This window comes from Pelecanus crispus, chromosome 11 (genome assembly GCF_030463565.1).
Source record: "Pelecanus crispus isolate bPelCri1 chromosome 11, bPelCri1.pri, whole genome shotgun sequence".
In the NCBI taxonomy this organism is placed as follows: Eukaryota; Metazoa; Chordata; class Aves; order Pelecaniformes; family Pelecanidae; genus Pelecanus; species Pelecanus crispus.
Genome location: NC_134653.1, coordinates 3,218,278 through 3,239,832, shown reverse-complemented (window position 1 = coordinate 3,239,832; position 21,555 = coordinate 3,218,278). Strand labels below are relative to the sequence as shown.

The 21,555-nt window shown below is 51.2% G+C and overlaps 1 protein-coding gene across 1 annotated transcript in view; it reads right to left on the bottom strand.

Moving 5' to 3' along the window:
- Positions 1 to 9,939: 9,939 nt before the first annotated feature.
- CACNA1H (calcium voltage-gated channel subunit alpha1 H) overlaps positions 9,940 to 21,555 on the bottom strand; it is a 257,431-nt gene continuing 245,815 nt past the window's right edge. The window contains exons 32-35 of the mRNA XM_075719023.1: positions 19,755 to 19,904; positions 15,438 to 15,621; positions 11,742 to 11,920; positions 9,940 to 11,121 (exon numbers count right to left, since the gene is read on the bottom strand). Of these exons, the coding sequence (XP_075575138.1) occupies positions 9,940 to 11,121; positions 11,742 to 11,920; positions 15,438 to 15,621; positions 19,755 to 19,904 (1,695 nt within the window). The remainder of the gene's footprint in view (positions 11,122 to 11,741; positions 11,921 to 15,437; positions 15,622 to 19,754; positions 19,905 to 21,555) is intronic.

The following is a 21,555-nucleotide window of genomic DNA, read 5'->3' as shown; positions in this document are numbered from 1 at the left end:
TTGCGTGAGTGAGGCTGAGCTAGCCCTCGGGAGCAAGCTCCTTTTCCTGGGAAAAGCTGTCCGGCAGTGGCCCCGTGACAGGGCGATACAGCCGGTGGTCTGTACCTTGTACCATGCCTGTTGCCCATCGCCCCGTCGCTGGGCTCCTTTGGCGTAATTGCAATGGCAGTAGTAGAGCCCTTGATGTGAGCGGCAGGTCCGGGCGCTGCTGCTCACCGCTGCCTGCAAGAGAGAGGGCTTAAAAGTCTGGTGCTGCAGGGAGCTACCCAGCAAGCAGGTACTTTGTCACCATTACATTTTCGAGTATGATTAAACCAACACTGGGGCTGATTCATTGCTTCCAACAGGCGCTCGGGGAAGGTGGGTGAGACAGAAATGACAATACAGTGGCACAGCAGAAAAAGTTTATTTTTAAACCCAAATATTTACGATCAACACCTGCTAAATGGCCAGTGAAATACATTTTATGGTGTCATTAATCTGCAATAAACCGGTTTTATTTTTAGACTGTTTGCACAACGTTGCCAGCCTGACTCATCCCTGTCTGTGTTTTATCTCTGCGAGGAGGCTGCAGAGAGCTTCCCTGCCCTTTGTCTTAACAGCCTTTTGCTTCTCTTCTCGGGGAGCTCTTCCCACCTGCTGCTCGAATCAAACGGCACAGAAGGAGGATATTCTCATGACATCAAACAACATATCAGAGGAGGATATTCTTGCTGTAATTCTTGCTGAATATATTTACCTGGAGATTTATTTTGGTGGGAAGGTAATTGGGTGAAGACAGGCGAGCTGAACTTTTGCGTTACGTGTCTGAACGCTGTGAGCCAGCCGGGAAATCACAGAATCACAGAATCATTTAGGGTGGAAGAGACCTTTAAGATCATCTAGGCCAACCATTAACCTAACACTGCCAAGTCCACCACTAAACCAATTAAGGGGAGAGTAGCAATTTTGTGTTTCCTGGCTTGGTGGCTGGATTATTTTTTAATGAAAGTAAAAACTAGGAATCACTAAGGTTGGAAAGGGCCTAGTTTTGGCAGTGTTAGGCTAATGGTTGGACTGGATGATCTTAAAGGTCTCTTCCACTGTAAACGATTCTGTGACTCTATGATTGGAAAGGATCTCTAAGATCATCAGTCCAACATCAACCCAACACCACCATGCCCACTAAACCATGTCCCAAAGTGCCACGTCTGCCCGTTTTTTGAACCCCTCCAGGGATGGTGACTCCACCACCTCTCTGGGCAGCCTGGTCCAATGCTTGACCACTCTTTCTGTGAAGAAATTTTTCCTAATATCCAATCTAACCCTCCCCTGACGCAGCTTGAGCCCATTTCCTCTCATCCTATCACTAACTACTTGGGAGAAGAGCCCAACACCCCCTCCCTGCCCCCTCCTGTCAGGAGCTGCAGAGAGCGATGAGGTCTCCCCTCAGCCTCCTCTTCTCCAGGCTGAACACCCCCAGCTCCCTCAGCCACTCCCCACCAGCCCTGTGCTCCAGACCCTTCCCCAGCTCCGTTGCCTGAGGGGTCGCAGCTGCACCAGGAGGGTCCCTGTCACCCTGGGCGCAGCGGGGAGGGAGCTGTGCTGGGACAGGGATGCACGCTGCACGTTGTAACCCAGGCCAGGTGTGACCCCGAGGAGACACCATCCTCAGCCCAAGCATGTTTTACCAATATCTCCCCAGAGCAGAAAAACAGGGCAAAAAGCCAAAGCAGACATTTCAATATTTGGTATTCTGCTCCCCCTGGTTACGCTGGGTAATTTAGCAGGTTGGGGTCCGGCTCTGACACCCCCCTGCCTGTGTGGCCACCAGCCCTGTGCCAGGCAGAGCACCGCTGGGTACGGGAGGTGTTGCTGCCAACGAGCTTTGAAATGCCCGGTCTTCTATGAAGAATTAATTTGTATTGGAACCTGTTGCCATTTGTGAGATATTTTTTCTTTTGGTTAATGAGGAAAATTAATTAGTGCCTCGGTCTAAGCCAGTCTGAATAAATTAACATGCAGGCAGGAAGGGGGAGAGGGTGAGGAGGACTAGAGAAGCTGGTTCCCAGCGGGGCTGTCAGATTCGATAAGGGTGTAAGGAATAAGAGCAATAATCAGGCTCTGGGGAGAAGAGGGGAGGGGAAGCGAGCTCCTTCCTTTGCCAGACGTGAAGCCCTCCTGCTCCTCGGCTGCCCACCCCGGCGCTGGCTGCGTTTTTGGGGGGGTGACTTGGGTGGGAGAGCTGCTCTCTGCTTGTGCACCTGCAGCAAACCTTGGAGATGTTGCCACAGGCCTTCGGCAGCTTGTGCTTCTGAGTGGGGCAAAGCGGGATCAAAAATAAGGTGCTCCAGGGGATTTCAATCGAATATTCAAATAATTAATCTGTTTTCTTTCCCGTGGTGTGACATACCATCGCTCTCTACAACTACCTGAAAGGAGGGTGTAGTAAGGGGGGTGCTGGGCTCTTCTCCCAAGTCGTCAGCGATAGGACGAGAGGAAATGGGCTCAAGCTGCACCAGGGGAAGTTTAGATTGGATATTAGGAAAGATTTCTTCACGGAAAGGGTAGTCAAGCATTGGAACAGGCTGCCCAGAGAGGTGGTGGCGTCCCCATCCCTGGAAGTGTTCAAAAAACAGGCAGAGGTGGCACTTTGGGACATGGTTTAGTCTAGTCTACCCTTAATTGGTTTAGTGTGGGCTTGGTAGTGTAGGTTAATGGTTGGACTGGATGATCTTAAAGGACTTTTCCAACCTAAACGATTCTATGAGTCTATGATTCTATAATGAGGGTTGCTGGGATTTTTCTCTCTTTCCCCACAAACAGATTTTTTTTTTTTTTTTTTTTTGAATAGTCCAATGGCCACAGCTGGAAAAAAAAAAAAAAAAACCCAAACAACTCAACCCTGACCTACAAGTGAGCGAACACAAGTGAAGGGTCCTGGCATGAGGAGCAGCCCAGCCTGGCCACAGCCCCAACCCGGGTATGAAGCCTTCCTGGCGACATTGCTGCACACATCAGTGGCGAAGCGGGGAGTCCGTCTGTGCCGCTGCACGTCCCTCAGCCCGGAGCGGCCCCTCTGCACCTTCCCAGCCTCCACAGACAGCTCACGCTGGGGCTGGCCCCGCTGAAAGGGCTAAAACCCGTCGTGGGAGAAGCGGGGTTGCCTACGTTAACACCATTTTGCTGGAAAGAGGATCGAGAACCCACCTGGCATGAGCTTGAGTTATGCTAGGGCCCCAGGAGGATTGCAGCAGGTAGACATGTTGAGCTGCTTAAAAAAAAAACCCAAACAAAGAGACATGGAGACTTCAGCCCCTCAGACCATGCTGCTGGTGCTGAGGCTTTGGCAGGATGCACAAAAATTTCTAATTAAGCCCCCCTCATATGGAAGATGAGATAGCCCCAGCCATTAAAACACAGCCACGTATTTAAAGCTTAATAGGAAAGGTTTAATGGATAAAGTCAATTTAATTACTCATCTTACGAAAGCTTGTACAAATATCAAATGCCTATTAGTATTCATGCAACCCGTATGATCTCGCAACACTGACAGATTAGAGGTTGTATCTAATTGCACTGGGGATGGCTTCAGATTTGGGTTTTGTTTTTTTTTTTTTTAATGCTTTTTTTCCCTTCCCCAACCTGACAAAGAGAATTTCAGATCGATGCCATCCGAGATTTAACTTGAAACAGAGACCATCTGAAGTTCTTCAGGTCACTTGGTGATGGTTTCCTCTGCCCCTTCCTCAACATGATGGGTTTTAATCCTTGTTTGATCCCCTGCTCCTCAAAGGCTGCCGAAGCGGCTCTGGGCAAGCCCAGACGGACGCAGCGCTGCCATCCCTGCGGGCCGTGGTTTTGCTGAAACGGAGAGCGGCGGGGCAGAGTCTGGTTGACAAATGGGCGCGACTGAATTGTCATTAAAAACATGAAGTAGGAATCGATCCAATTAAATAATAATGACTTGCATTTACCCAGTGCTTTTCACTTCCCATCTTAAGCAACGCAACCCTTGCAGACAGCCTGGTGGAAATTGCTTAACATTGCAGAGATTCAATCAGCAGAAAAATTAACACCAGGCGATGTTAAGCTGTTTCTCTGTGCAGTTGGTCAAGGCCAGGTTTGGGCTGAGGACCCAGCGCTGGGAGAGTGTACGTGACCATCCCCAAAAGAGCCATCAGGGAGCAATTCATGCTCATTATCTGGTCTTAGAAAATTCAGTCGGAGCTTGAGTCTCCCCGCACTGCCGGGATGTTCCTGCAGGCTCGTGGAAGGAATCGCCGCGGCTCCTGCTGAGCTTCATGGGATTTGGGAACATGTGGCTGCGTCAGAGGGGACAGGCACGTCCCCCGCCCCGCAGCCACAGTGCAAACTCCCGTAGCAGCCTCCGAGGCGACGTGGGCTTCCCTGCGAATGGAGAGCCGTGCGGAAGCGGGGAGCGAGGTCCCTGCTTGGGCCAGGGGAAGATGTCCACACGTAGTGGGAGGCATCGCTGAGCTGCGACGAACGCCTCGGCCTTGAGACCGGTACCTGCAGGGAAGGAGAGGAGGGGCCCGAAGCCGCACGGCACATTTGGACGCTCTTGGCTGGGAACATCAGGGTCTGCTGCTGGAGAGCAAGTTCCCTGTGGCCTGATGCGCAGTAAAGACTTGCACCCGGCTTCAGAGAGGTGGTTACATCCCTGTCGGCATCCCCGCCATCTTAACGCTACAGAGTAGGGTTTTGCATCCAGTAAACTATAAAAGACGCCTTGTATTCACTAATCGCTCTCAGTACCAGGGTCCTGCCTTGTCCTTCCCTCCTGCTTTTCCAAGAGCCTGATCCACATCCCCAGCCCCCGGGGATGCTCTCGGTGGGTGTCCGGGGCAGACGTTGCGGCGGTGGGGCCATCCTGGGGGACGGCTGCATCCCGCAGGCAGCTGCGGTGGGAGGCCGCCACAGCAGGGAGGCTGCGGCGGGGAGGTCGGGTCCCTGGGAGGTGGTGAGCCTCACCAGCTGTTCCGAGGCAGCAAAAGCCCTTAAAATCCCGTCTCCATTTGGCCGAAGCAGCTCTGAACCCGCAGTTCCCAGCTGAAGCTCGTGCTTGGCGTATGGGTGATGTCTTGGTGCCCCACACCTTGCAGGAGGGACGCAGTGGGATGGAGTCCGTATCCCAGTCTTGGCAAGCTGCCTGTACTTCGAGTGAGCTCAGAAAAAAGAAAGAAAATGTTATTTTGCTTTGCTGATGCCCCTGAGCCGAGGCATTTCGTACATGAGAGCAGAGCTGTCGTTGTGGTGTGGATTGGGACAGCGAAGACCCACAGTGTGTCCTCTCCATGCCGCCAACAAGGTTCCAGCCCGGGCTAACCTCTTCATGGGTCTGACACGTTTCATTGCCAGGTTTTTGCCTCTGGGCTTCCCTGTGCTTGGCCGGGGATGGGGGAAGAGTCCCAGGAAAGGGGCAATTCCCAGAGCAGCCCAACCCCAGCGCTCCTGAAACCACCACAAGCTGTGGGCAGGAAAGGCCTTTGTGGCACCCCCCGCCCCCGTGCTTCACACTCCTGCTCAGAATTGGTCTGATTTAGGCTTATTTTTAGCCTAATAAAGCACAAGTTTGTCAAAAAAGCTTCTAACAGCAGAAGTTCCTGCCTCAAATTGGATTTTTCTTTCCTTGGCTGGAACACCCTGGTCGGGAAGGTGACAAGTGGCAGAGAATCATAGAATCCTAGACTCATTGAGGTTGGAAAAGACCTTTAAGATCATCCAGGCCAACCATTAACCTAACACTGCCAAGTCCACCACTAAACCAATTAAGGGCAGAGCAATAATTTCATGTTTCCTGGCTTGCTGGCTGGATTATTTTTTTTAATGAAAGTAAAATTAGGAATCATTAAGGTTGGAAAGGATGTCTAAGATCATCAGTCCAACCATCAACCCAACACCCCCATGCCCCCTAAACCATGTCCTGAAGTGCCACGGCTGCCCATTTTTTGAACACTTCCAGGGATGGGGACTCCACCACCTCTCGGGCAGCCTGTTCCAATGCTTGACTACTCTTTCCGTGAAGAAATTTTTCCTACTATCCAATCTAACCCTCCCCTGGCACAGCTTGAGGCCATTTCCTCTCATCCTATCACTAACTACTTGGGAGAAGAGCCCAGCACCCCCTCCCTGCCCCCTCCTGTCAGGAGCTGCAGAGCGATGAGGTCTCCCCTCAGCCTCCTCTTCTCCAGGCTGAACACCCCCAGCTCCCTCAGCTGCTCCCCACCAGCCCTGTGCTCCAGACCCTTCACAGCTTCGTTGCCCTTCTCTGGACACGCTCCAGCACCTCAGTCAGAGACTCAGATTGCAGCGACACCTCTGCTCTGGCAACATGGGGCAGCACTGCCATTCCCATGGCTCATCCGTCTGCTGAAGACGGGTCGTGGATGCAGCTCACACCCCTCTGCAGTGCCTCAGACCCCCTGAGTTTGGAAAGATGCTTTGGGAAGGTGATGGGAAAAGGCTCTTTGCCTTTGTCCCCACTCCAGAGCAGGCAGGAACAAATACCTGCTAAATTTGTTCCTTTAAAAAAAAAAAAAAAAAAAAAAAAAAAGAAATTTAAAAAATAGGAGACTTTCCCTCCTCTGCTCCCTCTGGCAGCAGGGCAGTTCCCCTGGAAGAGCTGCCTGACTTTCCTACAATTGCCTGCGGCATCCTGGGGCTGTGCCGGGCCGGGGCTCCTCTTGCCGGAGCTTCATCAGGGTTTGTTCCCGATGCTCTGATAATCCTCTTCCCTGGCGCCAGTTTGCTCAAAGCTCCTACTCCACGAAATGTGTTGGTTTTAACAAATTACCTCTTTACAAAGAGGTAATAAAATAATATAAATATAAATAATATAAATAGAAATAAAATAAAATAAAACCCACCCCCAGCACTTGCTGTGTATTTTGGGTGATCTCCATGGGTTTCTCCGGCGTCTCCAGCTGCAGCTGCGCTGGGCTCCTGCCTCAGCGGAGCGGGAGATGCCTGTCCCGTCCTGTCCCATCCTGATCCTGATCCTGGCTGGGTGACAGGCAGAGGGAGCGCCTTTTCTTTTCCTCCCTTTACATTTCCACGAGCATGAGATAAAATAGCCCCTTGGCTGCTTTTTAGCCTGTTGGAGCCTCGTTTAATGCACTCCGCCCTGCGGTTCCCGCTGCAAAATGAAGGCTTTGGAACCTGGATCTCGATGTCTCCAATATTCAGCCATCTCACACAGATGCGGTGCTGGCCCGTGGCTTGGGGCCCGGGTGGGAGCCCGGGCAGAGCCAGGACCAGGGGCCACCGGAGCAAATCTCCGAACTGACCCCCACCCCGCTGCCGTGACCTCAAGCCCTTCCAACTCATTCCGCAAGCCACCCCTCCGTCACCGTGCAGGGACTCACCAGCAGCCACCGGCCGCACCACCCCACGGCGGGAGCCTTCTCCTCCAGCTCCACGGCACCGAGAAGGGGATTTGGGCACGGGGGACGCTGCCTTTCCCGGCAAAGCTAAATAATTACAGCAATAAAACTGCGAGCAGCTGCGCGCTGCAGCCTCCCCCTCCGCGAGGGACGCTCCGGGCCATCCCACATGCTTCCAGGCAGGATCAGCCCAGCGCAGGGGAATTCACCTCCCGTCCTTTCCAGGCTGCTGCTCCGACTGCAACGGAAGGAGTTTGCCGTCGTCCCCAAAGCGCTATTAATAATTACTTCTACGGCGCTTTTCTGGAATTCCTTGCTATCTCACCAAGACGGAATAATTATTTACAATAATCCGAAACGATTCTTAATTACAGCGGCGCAGGTGCTCGGAGGCAGCCGGCACGAAGCCGCTCGACATATGGAGGCTCTGGCATGAGGCGCGGGATTTGCCGAGCGGCACCGTTGGAGCCGAGCGGGAGGTGGGACCGGCCCCGAGCGCCAGCGGGGAAGGGGACGGTTCGGCCACATTTAGGAAAGAAATTTTAGGGGACGCCGAGCTCCAGGATTTGGCATGGAGACCTTCGGGCCACACCGCAGGCAGCGGGACCCGCCGGCTGGACACTGGAGCAGGGCACAGGAGCAGGGCTCGGCATCCCGGCTTCACCCCGCCCTGCGGCACAAAGTCAGGCCACGCTTCCAGTTTATACAGTTTAATACATGTGAAACAAGATACATTTCCTTTTGAGTAATGAATGCATAAATAACAGAAGATATATGTGAATGCATAAATATGAGGCGGCATGGAACGAACCAAACAAAAACGATTGTTTTAATTTCTCTTTTTTTTTCCCCCCTGTATGTCTTTTCGCTGCCGCTGCCCGGCGCTCGGGCTGCCGGCGCGTCCTCGCGACGGACTCGTTGCTGCTCTTATTTAGCATCAGCTTTCCACGGAAGCTGTCCCACGGTGAGAGGGCCTGGATGAGGGGTGGGGAGGGGGCAGGGACCGGAGGCTAGAAAAGAAAAATCAACCCCAAAACTGAAAAAAAAAAAAAAAAAAAAAAAAAAAAGTGGTGTTAACAGGTGACCTGAATTCCTCTAGAAGCTTCTCAGTCGGAGCCGGCGACGGAAGGGCCTTGGGAGGCGAACGCGTCCACGTGTGGGTGCAGGGGTGCGGAGGGAAGACCGACAGAAAGAGTGCAAATGGGACGGTTACGGCTGCCGCCGAGGTTTCGAAGGCATTCTGCTATGAGGAGGACAAATCATTAGCTTAAATGCTCACAAAGAACATCACCTCAGACAGCTCTTTATACCATTACATACTGTATCAATAATTTACTTGGAACTGCAGTAAACAAAATACATTTCTTAAATAATTTACTATTTATTTGTTTTGGTTTTTTATCTCTCTGTAAATTTAACTTTTTCCTTTTTTTTCATCTTTTTTTTTTCTTTGTAACACAAGAAACCGTGTTTGTGCATGTTAGTTCAGATTATTGCGACATTTAACCTGAATTTCAGTTAAAAAAAGGAAAGAAAAAAAGAAAAAACGCAACAGGACAGTCGTACAAAGAAGAATGAATAACTTATTATTGCACTGGCTACAATTCAGTAGTGATTTGGTTTTTCTTCTGTAGTTAGGACAACCTCTAAAGTACAAAAGAAGAATGAAGGAGATGTCTAAAGCATCAGCTGTGAAAAGAAGCTGGTGGAATGATGGTGGAGGGAAGGAGAAGGAAGGAAATGAAAGTGAAGGAAGAAGAGAAACATTTGGAAAACGAATGGCCGTAATAATTAGTTCCACATAAAACCCAAGGAAACACCACCCAGTTGCGGAGTCACATGTAATGCAAAAACCAGTCTCGTTTCTCTATAAAAATATGTGCATTATGAAGAGAGAGTTTTTGTGGGTATTTTTTTTTTTTTGTCTTTTTTCCTTGTTTTGTATCTCACAAATACATTATTTCTATTTATATAACTGCTGATATACAGACAATGTACAGCTCCCATCTCCTGGGCACTCCCGCGTAATGTGACGTCTCTAAAAGGTGCCTTGTTAAAAGTTGAGCATCTTTAAAAAACAAACAAAACCGACAAAACAACAAAACCCAAAGAGAATTCCCCCAAATCCCAACCGCCACCACCTCGAACCCGAATCAATGTGATTGAGGCTGCGGAGCGGGGTGCGAGGATCGAAGCAACCCCCTGAATCGACTCCACCTTCCCTTTAGAAAAGAAACCCCCAAACCGCTTTGCAAATCTGCTCCCCCCACCCCGAAACCCGTCACTGTTTCATCCAGCCGTTTGGTTTCTTTTTCTTTTTAATTTTTTTTTTTTCTTTTGGGGTTTGGATTTTTTTTGTGTGTGTGTCTGTGTGTGTGTGTGGTTTTTTTTTTGTTTTTTTTTTTTTTTTGCAAACCTCCACAGCGCTTAAGAACAAGTGACTGCGAGAAAGGAAACAAACCGAGCGAGCAGCCCCCCGCTCAGTCCCTTCGGTTTGGAAACCCACGTTGGTGTCAAGCCCTTGAGACCCCCCCCGCTCCCCCCTCCCAGAAAGCTATACTGGGTCATCTATGTCGTCTTCTGTTGCAACAGTCACCGGGACCAAGTCCTGCTTCCGGAGAGGGCTCTTAGCAACGCCCAGGAGCTCTTTGCTTTTCTCGGCGTTGCTCCACTGAGTTTTTAAGTGATCCGGCTTTTTCAGTTCGGAGGCGGCGGGGTCCGGCCGGGAGTCCACAGAGGCCGGCGTGGACTGACCGCTGTCCAGGAGGAGATCCGAGAGGCTGCTCAAGGAGCTGCCGTCCGACTGCTCGAAGGAGAAGTTGGGGATGGTCAGGTGCTCCCCGCGGCACGGGGGCTGGCCCCGGCGCTCCGCTTTGGAGGCTGGCTCCCCGGGCTGGCTCTCTGCGAGCTCCAGGGACTCTCGGTAAGCCGGGAACTCGCAGGATGGGGTCCTTCGCCGCAGCATGCTGTTCTCAGAGGGTTTGGTGCGCGAGGCCGCCCCGCCGTCGTCCTCCATGGGAGGATCTATAGAAATGCAGGGTGGGCTCATCTTCTTCTTCCTCCGGGCTCCGTGGATGTACTCGGACTCCGTCTGGATATGGGCAGGGGACCGCTGCTTTTCCTTGGCAGGGTCCTCAAAGCTACAGTCCCCATCGCTGATGGAGGGGCAGATCTCGATGGAGTGCCGCCTTTGGTCGTCTGCCCAGCTGGGCTTGTTGAGGAAGCCCTTCGTATCGATGCTGTAGAACTTCTTCAAGTCCTTCTCCTTGCTGCTGCCCCTGGAGAGGCTGGTTGTGCTGCAGTTCTTGAGGGACACAGGTGACGGGGCCGGGGAGATGAACGGAGAAGTGGAGCGGCTCCCAGCGTCCGAGTGTTCCCCTCCCCAGTCTTTGGCCGAGCTGTTGATGTGGCGAACCTCCTCGTCAGCCAGGTCGGAGGACTCAAAGAGGCAGCCCTCGGGGTTGGGAGGGCTGCCGCTGGGGCTGGGCGGATGGCTGGGGACGCCGTGCTGGCCGCAGGTGTGCTTCCGCATGAGCGTGCTGGGGTGCCGATGCGGGGAGGACGGGGGGGAGTGCGGCGGGGTGCCCGGGAGGGAGGCAGCCGTGGGATGGAGTGGGCCAGGGGTGAAGGTGCTCTGGGGCTGCTTTGCTGGCGGTAGCGTCTCTCCAGGCTCTGCTTGCAGGCTATCCTTGCGGTCCGGAGGCTGCCCGTCCACGGAGTCCCTTCGAATGGCCTCCTGGAAGGTGAGGAGAGAGAGATGGGACGAGAGCCTGGGGATCTGCCGGGCCGGCGGCACTTCCAGTGATGAAACACGGCACATGGCAGAACGGTCGGTGGGTCTAACGCACCCCGCAGCCCCCCAGCCCTGCCCCATCATGCCAGCCCCTGTCAGACCCTCGCCGTACAAGAGGATGTGGTTTTGCTAGCAAGCAGACCCAGAGCCGACGTGTACAGGTCTTGTATCTGCTGGCTCTTTCTGCATGGTCTTGGTCTTGCTCTAGCACCAAATCCTGAGTCAGTGCAACCTGTCTGAAGTGACACGGTGTAGGGCTGACTGCAGGCTTCTCATGGCACTGGTAAAACTGAATTGGGCATCTTCTCTCTATGCTTTAGCTAGTCTTTCATAGAATAGCACTTCCAAAAAGGTGAAAGTAGGTAAAAAGGCCCTTCCCCTGTGTGTCACTTGCTGAAACTGGAGTATATTAAAATTTATGGCACCAGAAACATTTTGTTCTAAAAAGGGGAATTCTACTTTCAGCTCCAAGAAAAGAAACCCAAGAGGGGACTGGGGAAGAAGGGAAGGATCCAGGTGACTATGAAGGAGTGTTTAACCTCTGCAGGCTTTTGGCCTCTCACCTGTCTGCACAGCAGCTTGTTGAGAGGAGGAGATCGAGGTGTGCCGTGGGGGGGAAGGATCTTCCAGCGGTGGCGGCTTTCGTGGTTGGGAGAACGGACTGCCAGCCGGAGGGACTCTGCTGGGACTCTCAGAGAGGAACACGTTCCCACGGGCTGGGAGCAGATGGAGGTGATGGATCCTAGGAAACAGAGAGAGAGCAGTCGCCACCACCGCTGGCATGGGGGCTGCGAAGGTTTGAGGCAGAACCAGTGCCCACAGACTCCAGGAGGGGAGTAAACGCAGGAGGGAAAAGCCTGTCTCGTCTGGCTGAAATCCCAAACCTCAGCATAAGCCTTGGGCAGTGCCAGGATTAAAAAAACAGGTGTCCCTTCTCCTGTCTCCTGTTTCGAATACTAGGCCATATCTCATCAGGGATGGCAGGGAGGTTACAGACGAAGTCTACTCTGCAATTCAGCAGCACTGCACGTGGCTCTGCCCGCTCTGGGATATCGCCTGTTACAGACTTTACGCTCATAACCTCTGTTTTCTGTTTCAGGTTATAGGAGTCTTCTCCTGCAGCTGCTGCGACACTCAGGGTGGATGGGAGCCACCAGGACCACAAGGCAACAAATGAAGGGCAGGAGGTTGGATATTTAGATTGGATATTAAGAAGAATTTCTTCATGGAAAGAGTGGTCAAGCATTGGAACAGGCTGCCCAGAGAGGTGGGGGAGTCCCCATCCCTGGAATTGTTCAAAAAACGGGCAGACGTGGCACTTTGGGACATGGTTTAGTGGGCATGGTGGGGTTGGGTTGATGGTTGGGCTGATGATCTTAGAGATCCTTTCCAGCCTTAATGATTCCTAGTTTTTACTTTCATTAAAAAATAATCCAGCCAGCAAGCCAGGAAACATGAAATTATTCCTCTCCCCTTAATTGGTTTAGTGGTGGACTTGGCAGTGTTAGGTTAATGGTTGGCCTGGATGATCTTAAAGGTCTTTTCCAACCTAAACGATTCTATCATTCTATGTTTCTGTGATTCTATTCTATGAGGTAGGGTTGCATTTGCAACCCTGCCATTGCTGCTTTCCTGGTAGCATTGCTTTGGGTGGATTTGTAGAAGGATGTTGCCTGTTTGGAGAACATGGATCGGGGAATTCTGGTGGCTGTGCCGGATCCTCTCAGTCAGGACGCCTGGGTTGTCCTTGCAGTGCTGCCAGGGATGGGCTTGCGACCTTACGTTGCTGTGCCACGTGGAGGCAAGAGCAGCACTGCCCAACTCCCTCAGAGCCTCCAGAGCTCAACTTGTAGGTCCAACCTACAGCCTCGTACGGCCAGCGGGCACCCTGCCACCAACTCCTCTGGGAGAAGACACCGCTGGCATGCGCAGGGCAGTTTTCCCATTCCCTACAGCCCAAATGCTACTACCACCGTCTGTCCATGAGGCAGACCTTGGCTGAACATGGTCCGATCAGCAGCACGGAGACCGCCTCAAGTGCTTGGACAATCCCTGAGCTCATGTATCAGGCAGGAATCACTCTCTTCCTGAAGGCTCCCAGTCCCCTGGCTGAGTCTAAAGGCAATCCCTCCTCCCCAGCCCCTTCATGGTGCTGCTTTACTGCAGCTCTGCGTTGTTTGAAAGATTTTTTGCTTTTTTATTTTTTTGGCTGCAGGATTTATTATCCTCATTAACTTGAAACGCAACGTCTGTTTCTACATTGCTGCTCCGCGTTAAAAACACAGCTATCCATCACTTCAAGAGATCTCGCCCAGAGGTCAGGGAACTTGAACCTATGACAAAAGCCATCCAGACAGATTGCAGTTGCATTTCAGAAAGAGATTTGTTGTTGGGAAGAAAGAAATGTTAGTGTTTAATCATTTTTCTTTTGGAGCTTGTCTTCAGAACACCACAGAAAGAGCAGAGCAGCAAGCTTCCTACCCCCCAACCTGCCCCACTTCTCCCTAGTTCTTTTTTGGGCTCTCCTACAGCCAGTGTTTCAGTGCGAGTCTGTACTGTTCATGTGCTAATCCAGGCTTTGCAGAATATTTTTTATGGTGCACAAAAACTTTGTCATAAAATCTGTCACAAACATGGTCATAAAAGCAAAACCCCATGCTCTCCTCCCCGTCCCTAGCTGGAATTTCCTTCTGTTGGAAACTTTCCATCTAGCTCTCGTATAGGAAACCAAAAACCCCTCTAAAGTGCATACTCAGGAACACAGAATATCTCTGGATATGTGTATTTTTCTCTTGTTTCTCTAGTAAATCAGGAAACTTCATCTAAGAACAAAGTAACACAAGACCTGGTCATCTCACAATATTTTCACTGTGTAGACACCCAAGTGTTGGGAGAAGACCAGACATCCTTAACTGACATTGAAAAGTCCATGAAAGCACAAATGCCGATGTGAGTATCCCTACGTGCTCAGTTTTACTTGCACCTAACTTACGGGACTGTGACTTAAATCAGAGTTTGGTCGGCTCAGAAGCAGCACAGCTCTGGGCGATGCTGGCTGGATGCATCCACCAGACCAGGTAAAAAGGAAGCCCCTGTCATATCCATCGCTCAGGTGCTCTTGGAGAGAAATTTGGGAAACGTGAGAAAATTTTTGGTCAGTTCTACCCACCCCTGCCAACATCACAGCAGTTTTATACTGGTATAAATCCTGATTTACACCCACTACAGAGATGAAAACCATCCCCAGTAGTCCAGCCATGAAACTCAACCTCTGTTTTCTTTGCTTAGCAAAGAATTTGCAGGTGAAATAATAATAAATACTGAGCAGAGAACATTAACTGGTATCCAGAGAGTTTGAACAAACACAGAGTTACTTCACCCAAGGAAATCAGAGCAGATCTTGCCAGTCCCACCAGGGTTTACAAACCCACTACTCATCTGTCCAAGCAGTTCTTGCATTTCAAACAACGTTGCATCAAAGGAAACCAGGCTGGTAAGTTCTTGGGAGCCACTCAAGAAGCACACATGCTTTTAGGGAGGCAGATATTTTCTTTCTTATTGATTTCCCCTTCAAACCAACTTGCACAACAAAAGAGATAGAAAGGCATTTTAGGGGAAATGTATTTGGATGCAGTGGGTAAATGTATACTCGAAGGCTCTGTGTAGCTCGTGATTCCCTGACTGCGGGGTCTCTCCACAAGATCCATTATAAGGCCAGGCTAGGGAGGCACTGGGGAGTGGTTTCTAATCTTTATGCTCCCAAACAAACTCCTGCATCTTTGAACTCCATGTACCATGCTAAAAAGATACTGCCCTGAGACTGAAGACTGCCTGAAACAATAGCTGTAAAGGAGCTCTGTCAGGAAGTAATACCGACTCCGGCTTTTATTCATGTTGATTTTATTGATTCGTAGTCATGATGTCAGGGCTGACCACTTCAGAAGAAATGTGCAGCTCGTACCCTTTTCCTCAGCTAACAGCCTGTCCTCTACACCTCCGGCATTGCTTGGGAGCCCCACTTCTCCCCAGTCAAGCGCTCAAGATGCCAGCTTCCTCCTGAGAAAAATGCAGCGACGTGATAAAAACCACAAAATTGTGCAATGCGTGGGAAACTGCAGTCCTGCTGATGGTATCAAATCGAAGCTAGCCCTGGCTCAGCCCACATTCGGCACGGGTTGCTTACTCCCCATCTAACCACGTGTACCCGCTGCCCCATGGTTTTGGCTAGGAGGAGGAAGGGAAAACTCCACGAGCAGTACCTCTTTGGGATTTGCAGGGATACGTTTCCATCTCCACCTCATGGAGGGGGAAGGGGGCTTTCGCTGGCATCACCGGCCGGAACATGTAGCTGTCGTTGGGCAAGGAGTGCATACGGGAAACGGAGATCTTGCGGACTGTCAGCAGGTTTTGAGGGTCCTGTGGCCTCAGAGAGGCTGCGCCGCCCTGCAAAGCAAGGAGACGGGGTCATTCAGCATCTTGGTGGTGAATTTACAGCAATCTCCTTCTCGTCTGCTCTTTGTTTTAAAACCTTGTGCAGATGTTCCTCTTGGCGTCTCTCAGAGAGTCTGCAGCCCTGGTGACTGCAATGGGATACCAAAGCTACACTGTGCTAGCTGAGTAAAGAGCTCAAGTTGCGGCTGGAGTAAAATGAGGCACCAAGGACCCGCCACTAAGCTGACTCTTGGACACCGCAGAGAAAAAGTAAGGTCCAGGAAAATGGGGCCCACCCTCTAAACACATGAGAAAGCCAGCATTCCTCACACTGTTCTGCTCTGGTTTTCCCAGGGATGCTTTCAGCCCGGCCTGGCTGGTGATGCCCTTCTCCTCAAAGCTACTCTGGGACAGATGGGTAAAACTGGCCAGTCCCTCGGCCACGCTGACCGAGGGTACCAAGCGTTTCTGGAAATTCATGTATTATCTCCCCAAAACACACATACAGGCAGACATTTAAACATACACGATAACACCACTGCAAAACCTGCGGCCTCTCTCCTACAACGTGGGCACCGCTGACCCCAGAAGAAGACAGCCACATGGCAGGAGGCAGAGGGAAGGAGAACACATCGTGGCAGCACATATGTGGGTGTGGAGCCTGTTCGGGGGTAGAAAAGACATTTTTCTGTGTTTCCTTTTGTTGTGAAATGGGTCTGGTTGGAAGTGCCCGGACAGAGCACGTCACAAACCTTAAACTTGACCCCTCTGCTTCTCTGAGGCCCTCATCACTTCAGGTACTTTATAGCAAGTTTATCCTGGGGTCTTTGGAAGCTTTAGGAACTCAAACGATGGCTCCACGGTGCTGACGGAGCAGCTGTGAGAGGTGGTGCCACGACTTGGCCAAGTGTTGGGGGAGTGGGAGCCCTTGGAACAGGACCTGCAACCTGGCTCCTGGCCCCGAGGTTTTGGTCCTAGACACGTTCCCCTCACAATTTATCACGTTATCTAAAGTACGACTAATCGCTCTGGTTTTCCTTTAATGTCAGCCTCCCAGTGACTGATTGAAAACATTTTCCCAGCTGCGTGTCTTAAATTAAATGTATTTTGCTTTGCTCTGCCGGGCTGTTTTCCCTCTCTGCTAGCAAAATCCGGGCCCGAGATCCCTCGCTGGATAGTTTGGAGGTCACCAAGGATCTGGTTAAATGTGTTTTTTCCATACATTTCTGGCTTACAAATTTATTTCCTCAGCTCCCTAAAGAGACACATCCCGAGACAAATTACTCGATGCTTTTACCCTGTTGAGCTTGGCTGAGAAGATGGGGGGGATCAGCAGCAGTTATTTACAGGTAGTTGGCATCCAGCGCTGACTGCTGCCTTGCCCAGCAGCCCTCCGGGTGCAACCCAGGTCTCTCCTCTGATATATTAATGCATCGGCAGCGTGGCTGTGCCAGCTGGCCTCTGGCCATTACAGCTAATAAGCTACCAGCATCGCAACACCTGAGCTGAATGCAGGCGGGCGATTGTTAACACCCCGGTGCCACACAGAGAACAAAAGGTCTTGCTCCACTTTCTGGGTATTCTAACAGAAGGATCATTGTATTTGTCTATTAAATCTCAGTTCGTCTTTACAGGATCTTGTATTTGTCTTCTCTGGCTGGGACAAATGAACAGAAATCTCCTCTTGACATAAACAACTGCAATTTTTAAGGTTTCAGCTATTGAGACCCAATTGACGTAGGGACATGGGCACATTTCAAATGGCTTCAAAGCCACTCTAGTAAGTGCCTGAAATATGAAACATGGACGGGAAGCTCACACCTAGTGATCTGCTCTCGACAGCTAGGAAGGTTTGGAGACACACCACCATGGGCACTGCTGCTCCTCCTCTTCAGTGGGAAACGCCTGATGCACTCAGGAGCCTGATCCCATGCCCTGGAAATCAACGTGGCTCCTTCAAAAGCCATGAAAGCCCAACCTGGACCAGTGCTGCTGAGACTGCGTATGGTGAACCCTGCCTGCAGGCACCCTGAGAGCTTGGGAGGATCCCAGGCATCTGATAGAGGTGTGCAAGTTGGGAGCCTACTTGCCGTGGGACCCCTCTAAGGCCAAGTAAAAAGGCATTAAATTGACCGTAGAGGCTCGTGGTGATGCAGCTCAGAGGCTCAGTTAAGCATCTTTAATCAGCAAGCACAACTCCTTCCTCCTGTGTCTGGGAATCAATAGGCTGTTGGAGCTCTGATTTTGCTCTGCTGTGGGGGCAGCTCAAGAAGAAATAATCTGCGAATACCTCCACAGGACATGACCCTTCCTGGGTGATTAAACGGCCAGAAGATACTCTGTAAGCAAAGGTGCCTGGCAGGATACTCTGGAAGAGGGAACACTGTAACTTCTCAGAGGCCTGGAGCCAAGAGCCTGCAAACAAGCCGTGGGCAAAATTCCCAGAGGAAGGGCTCCTCCTGATCCCTCTCCAAAGGTGCGCGTCTCCAGCACTGCGAGTGAGCTTAGCCGATTCCCGCAGCCTCTGCGGTGGGGAAGGCAGAGGCACAACAAGGGCAGGAGGCAACCCCCTGCCTGTGCCTGCCAACGCTGGCATGCCTGCACAGGCCAGCTCCGGTGGCATCCAGGGTTGTGCTGTCATTCCTCGTGGAGGTAACAAACTCTCAGCTCTGCCAGCAGAAACCCAGGACCCCTTGCAGTTCATTTATGAAGTCCCAAATTTTGCCTGTCCCTGAAAGATGCCTTCCCTACGATCTCCCTTTGAGTCTCTGCAGCTTCCAGGTGGCCAAGCTAATGGACACCCTGCAGAGCCATGAAGGGGAGGATCATACCTTCATATCACTCATCTTGCACAGGGGAAACCGCTTGGTCATCAAGAGCTTAATCTGAGCCCAGAATTTGCTTGGAGATGCTGCGAGACACTTGCTACTAGAAGGTGCCTTGATAAGTCATGATAGAGGTCAGGTAATAGAATCATAGAATCATAGACTCACAGAATCATTTAGGTTGGAAAAGACCTTTAAGATCATCCAGGCCAACCATTAACCTAACACTACCAAGTCCACCACTAAACCAATTAAGGGCAGAGTAATAATTAATTTCATGTTTCCTGGCTTGCTGGCTGGATTATTTTATAATGAGTAAAACTAGGAATCACTAAGGTTGGAAAGGACCTCTAAGATCATCAGTTCAACCATCAACCCAACCCCACCATGCCCACTAAACCATGTCCCAAAGTGCCACGTCTGCCCGTTTTTTGAACCCCTCCAGGGATGCGGGCTCCCCCACCTCTCTGGGCAGCCTGTTCCAATGCTTGGCCACTCTTTTCGTGAAGACATTTTTCCTAATATCTAATCTAAACCTCCCCTGACGGATGAAATAAAGGGGAAAACGGCCCAAGTCTAAAGCGGATTAATTCTGGGTGGCCACTGGAAGTTCTCTGATGACAGCAAGTGTGCTCCCCACTGCAGCATGTGCATCTTCATCACTGACTGTGGCCTGCATGTTCTCATGCCCACCCGAGGACATCTGGAGCCCATTCACCCCGAGGAGGGCACTGAGCTGCAGCAGAGCAAACCGTGCAACATCTTTACGTGATGTGACCTGGGCACCAGTTCGTGGGTGCAACTGGGAGGGACCAAGCAGAGGGGGCTGCAGCCCTTCTGGTCTGTTGGGTGATCTCCCCAGAGCATCTCCTGAATCCCCAGCTCTGGTGCCTGCTGAAAGCCTAACGTGTTGATCTACTTCTGCCTTTTCCTCAATACTGTATCATAAACAGGTTCTTATAGTAACAGTAAGAAAACCAAACTGTGTTTTCTCCACAAAGGACTCTGCCTGCCTCCAGCTCTCGATATACAATTTGAAGACAGACTGCTCACACATCACATCACACATCAAATGTGAGACTTTTTTTAGCTTAAAAAGGGCATTTCATTCGTGTCCCACAAAAGGCTGCTGGCAGAGTTGGCTGGGACATGTTCTTTGCCCAGCCCCTGCATACGCAAAGGCAGTACGAAGGACAGAGGATGGAAACGACTGTTGTGGCTGTGAAGCGACAGGTTTAGGACAATTCAGACACCACCGCTAGCCGCACAGCACCAAAGCACAATGCCACAATGCAGAAGCAACGGCGCGATGTCATTCACCTCAGCCTCGTGGCCTGGGGTTTTGTGGGAAGGTGTCAGGACATGGTGGGAAACAGAGCAGGACGGGATTTCCATCATGGGAGCCTCTGCCCCCTCCAGCGTGTCTGAGTCTGGGATGGCTAAAGACACATTCTCACAGCTCAGCGCCTCCTTCAAATCGGGGAGATAAAAAGCATCAGTAGCAGAGCAAGGCTGGGTCTTAACGCTCGAACACATTTGCCCCGTGGCATTTCCTAGTTGCCCCATTCATCCAGGGCAGGCAGGAAGACAAAAGGAAATGTGGGCTGCAAAAACTGGCACAAATGGCAAGAAAATACAGAGCATCTTGCAACACCTTTGTGCAACATCCATGCCACCATCAGTGGCAGGATTAGTCATAGAGAACTCTACATATTTAACCTCTTCCGCGCAGCTAGCAGGGAGTGCAGCACTGAGCTGCCAGCCATCCACGCCTGCCCAGGCCAGCCTGGGTGTCTGAGACGTGAGTGAGGGCATTGCCGCAACCCAGCCCCGCCGCGGTGCCTCTGCCGCCCAGGGGAAGGGGAGCCCTGGCTTGCAAATCCTCGCCTGCATTCGAGCAATCTCAGTCGCAGGGGGAAATCTGTGGCCAGCTCCCTGCTCACGCTGTTCTCCCTCTGGGGACCATCACCTCTCACTACGGGTTTTCTAGGGCTAAGAGGAGGCTCTGCATGGCTCCTGATGTGCTTGGGAGGTACTGGAAGATGAGGAAAACACAAGGAGAATGAACTCAGTTTCCAATCACAGCCTATGTGAAAGGATGTGCCCTTTCTTTCCCCAGTGAGAAAAGCAACCTGGGTGTTTACGGTGCATTTTCCTGCAGAAACGTCTATTAGAAGCTACATTCAAATAGCAAATTCCCCATCGCTGTGTAACAACATATCTTTTCACTTGACTTAATAGAGTCTGATAGATTTTACAAAAATCTAATTTAATGTAATTTAATCTCAAATCCCCCATTGATTTTGCAGTAGATTTATTTGCGATCACGGTGACGAAGCAATTTTGTATTCACTCTTAATCATGCGCTGCTGACATGGGATGAGACAATTATCTCATGTCTCTCCTTTCCCCCCTGACTTCTGATTGCCCTCTTTTTCTAGAGGACTAATAGAAATCAGAGAGCAGGCAGCGTCTGGAAAATCAACCCAGGAACCTCCAGCTTCTTGCTGACAATTCCCAGGGTCCAAGTCAGCCATGCCCTAAGCAGAGCACGAGCCAGTGGGAAGCTGCATCTTACACCAGTGCCAGACATGCCCTCCTGAGCTGCGTGCTACCATTTGCTCAAGGCTTCTCTGGAAATCCCAAACTGCGATTAAAAAGAACCCGAGCAGCATTTCTGTGTCTGTGTGAAGGGAATTTATGCCATCCTTTGCTGCACATGTCAGGGCTGACAGCGCCAGCATTCCGTGGGGTTTACGAGATTGGTCCCCGGTGCTGCTGCCCGTGCTAATATGACAAGAACCGATGTACTGGCTGGGAGAACATGACAGGGACCTGTGGCTATTATGCTTCTGAACTTAAAATTCACAACCTTTGAATGAACTGGAAATGCCAAGAGATGGACTTTCAACCCTCCCCCAGAACAACGGTCAGGACAGCATTAGCCCTGGAGAATGCGTTTCAAGCAGCCTTCCACCTCAGGGAGCCCTCCTGAGATGACTCAAGATGTGGAGGTGGCGGTGACATCTCTGCCGTAGGGGGACCCGGGAAAGCTGCCTTCCTCCCACGCTGCCTTGTCTCCTGCCTCTTTGGCTCTGTGTCACTCGGGATCTGACTGCCT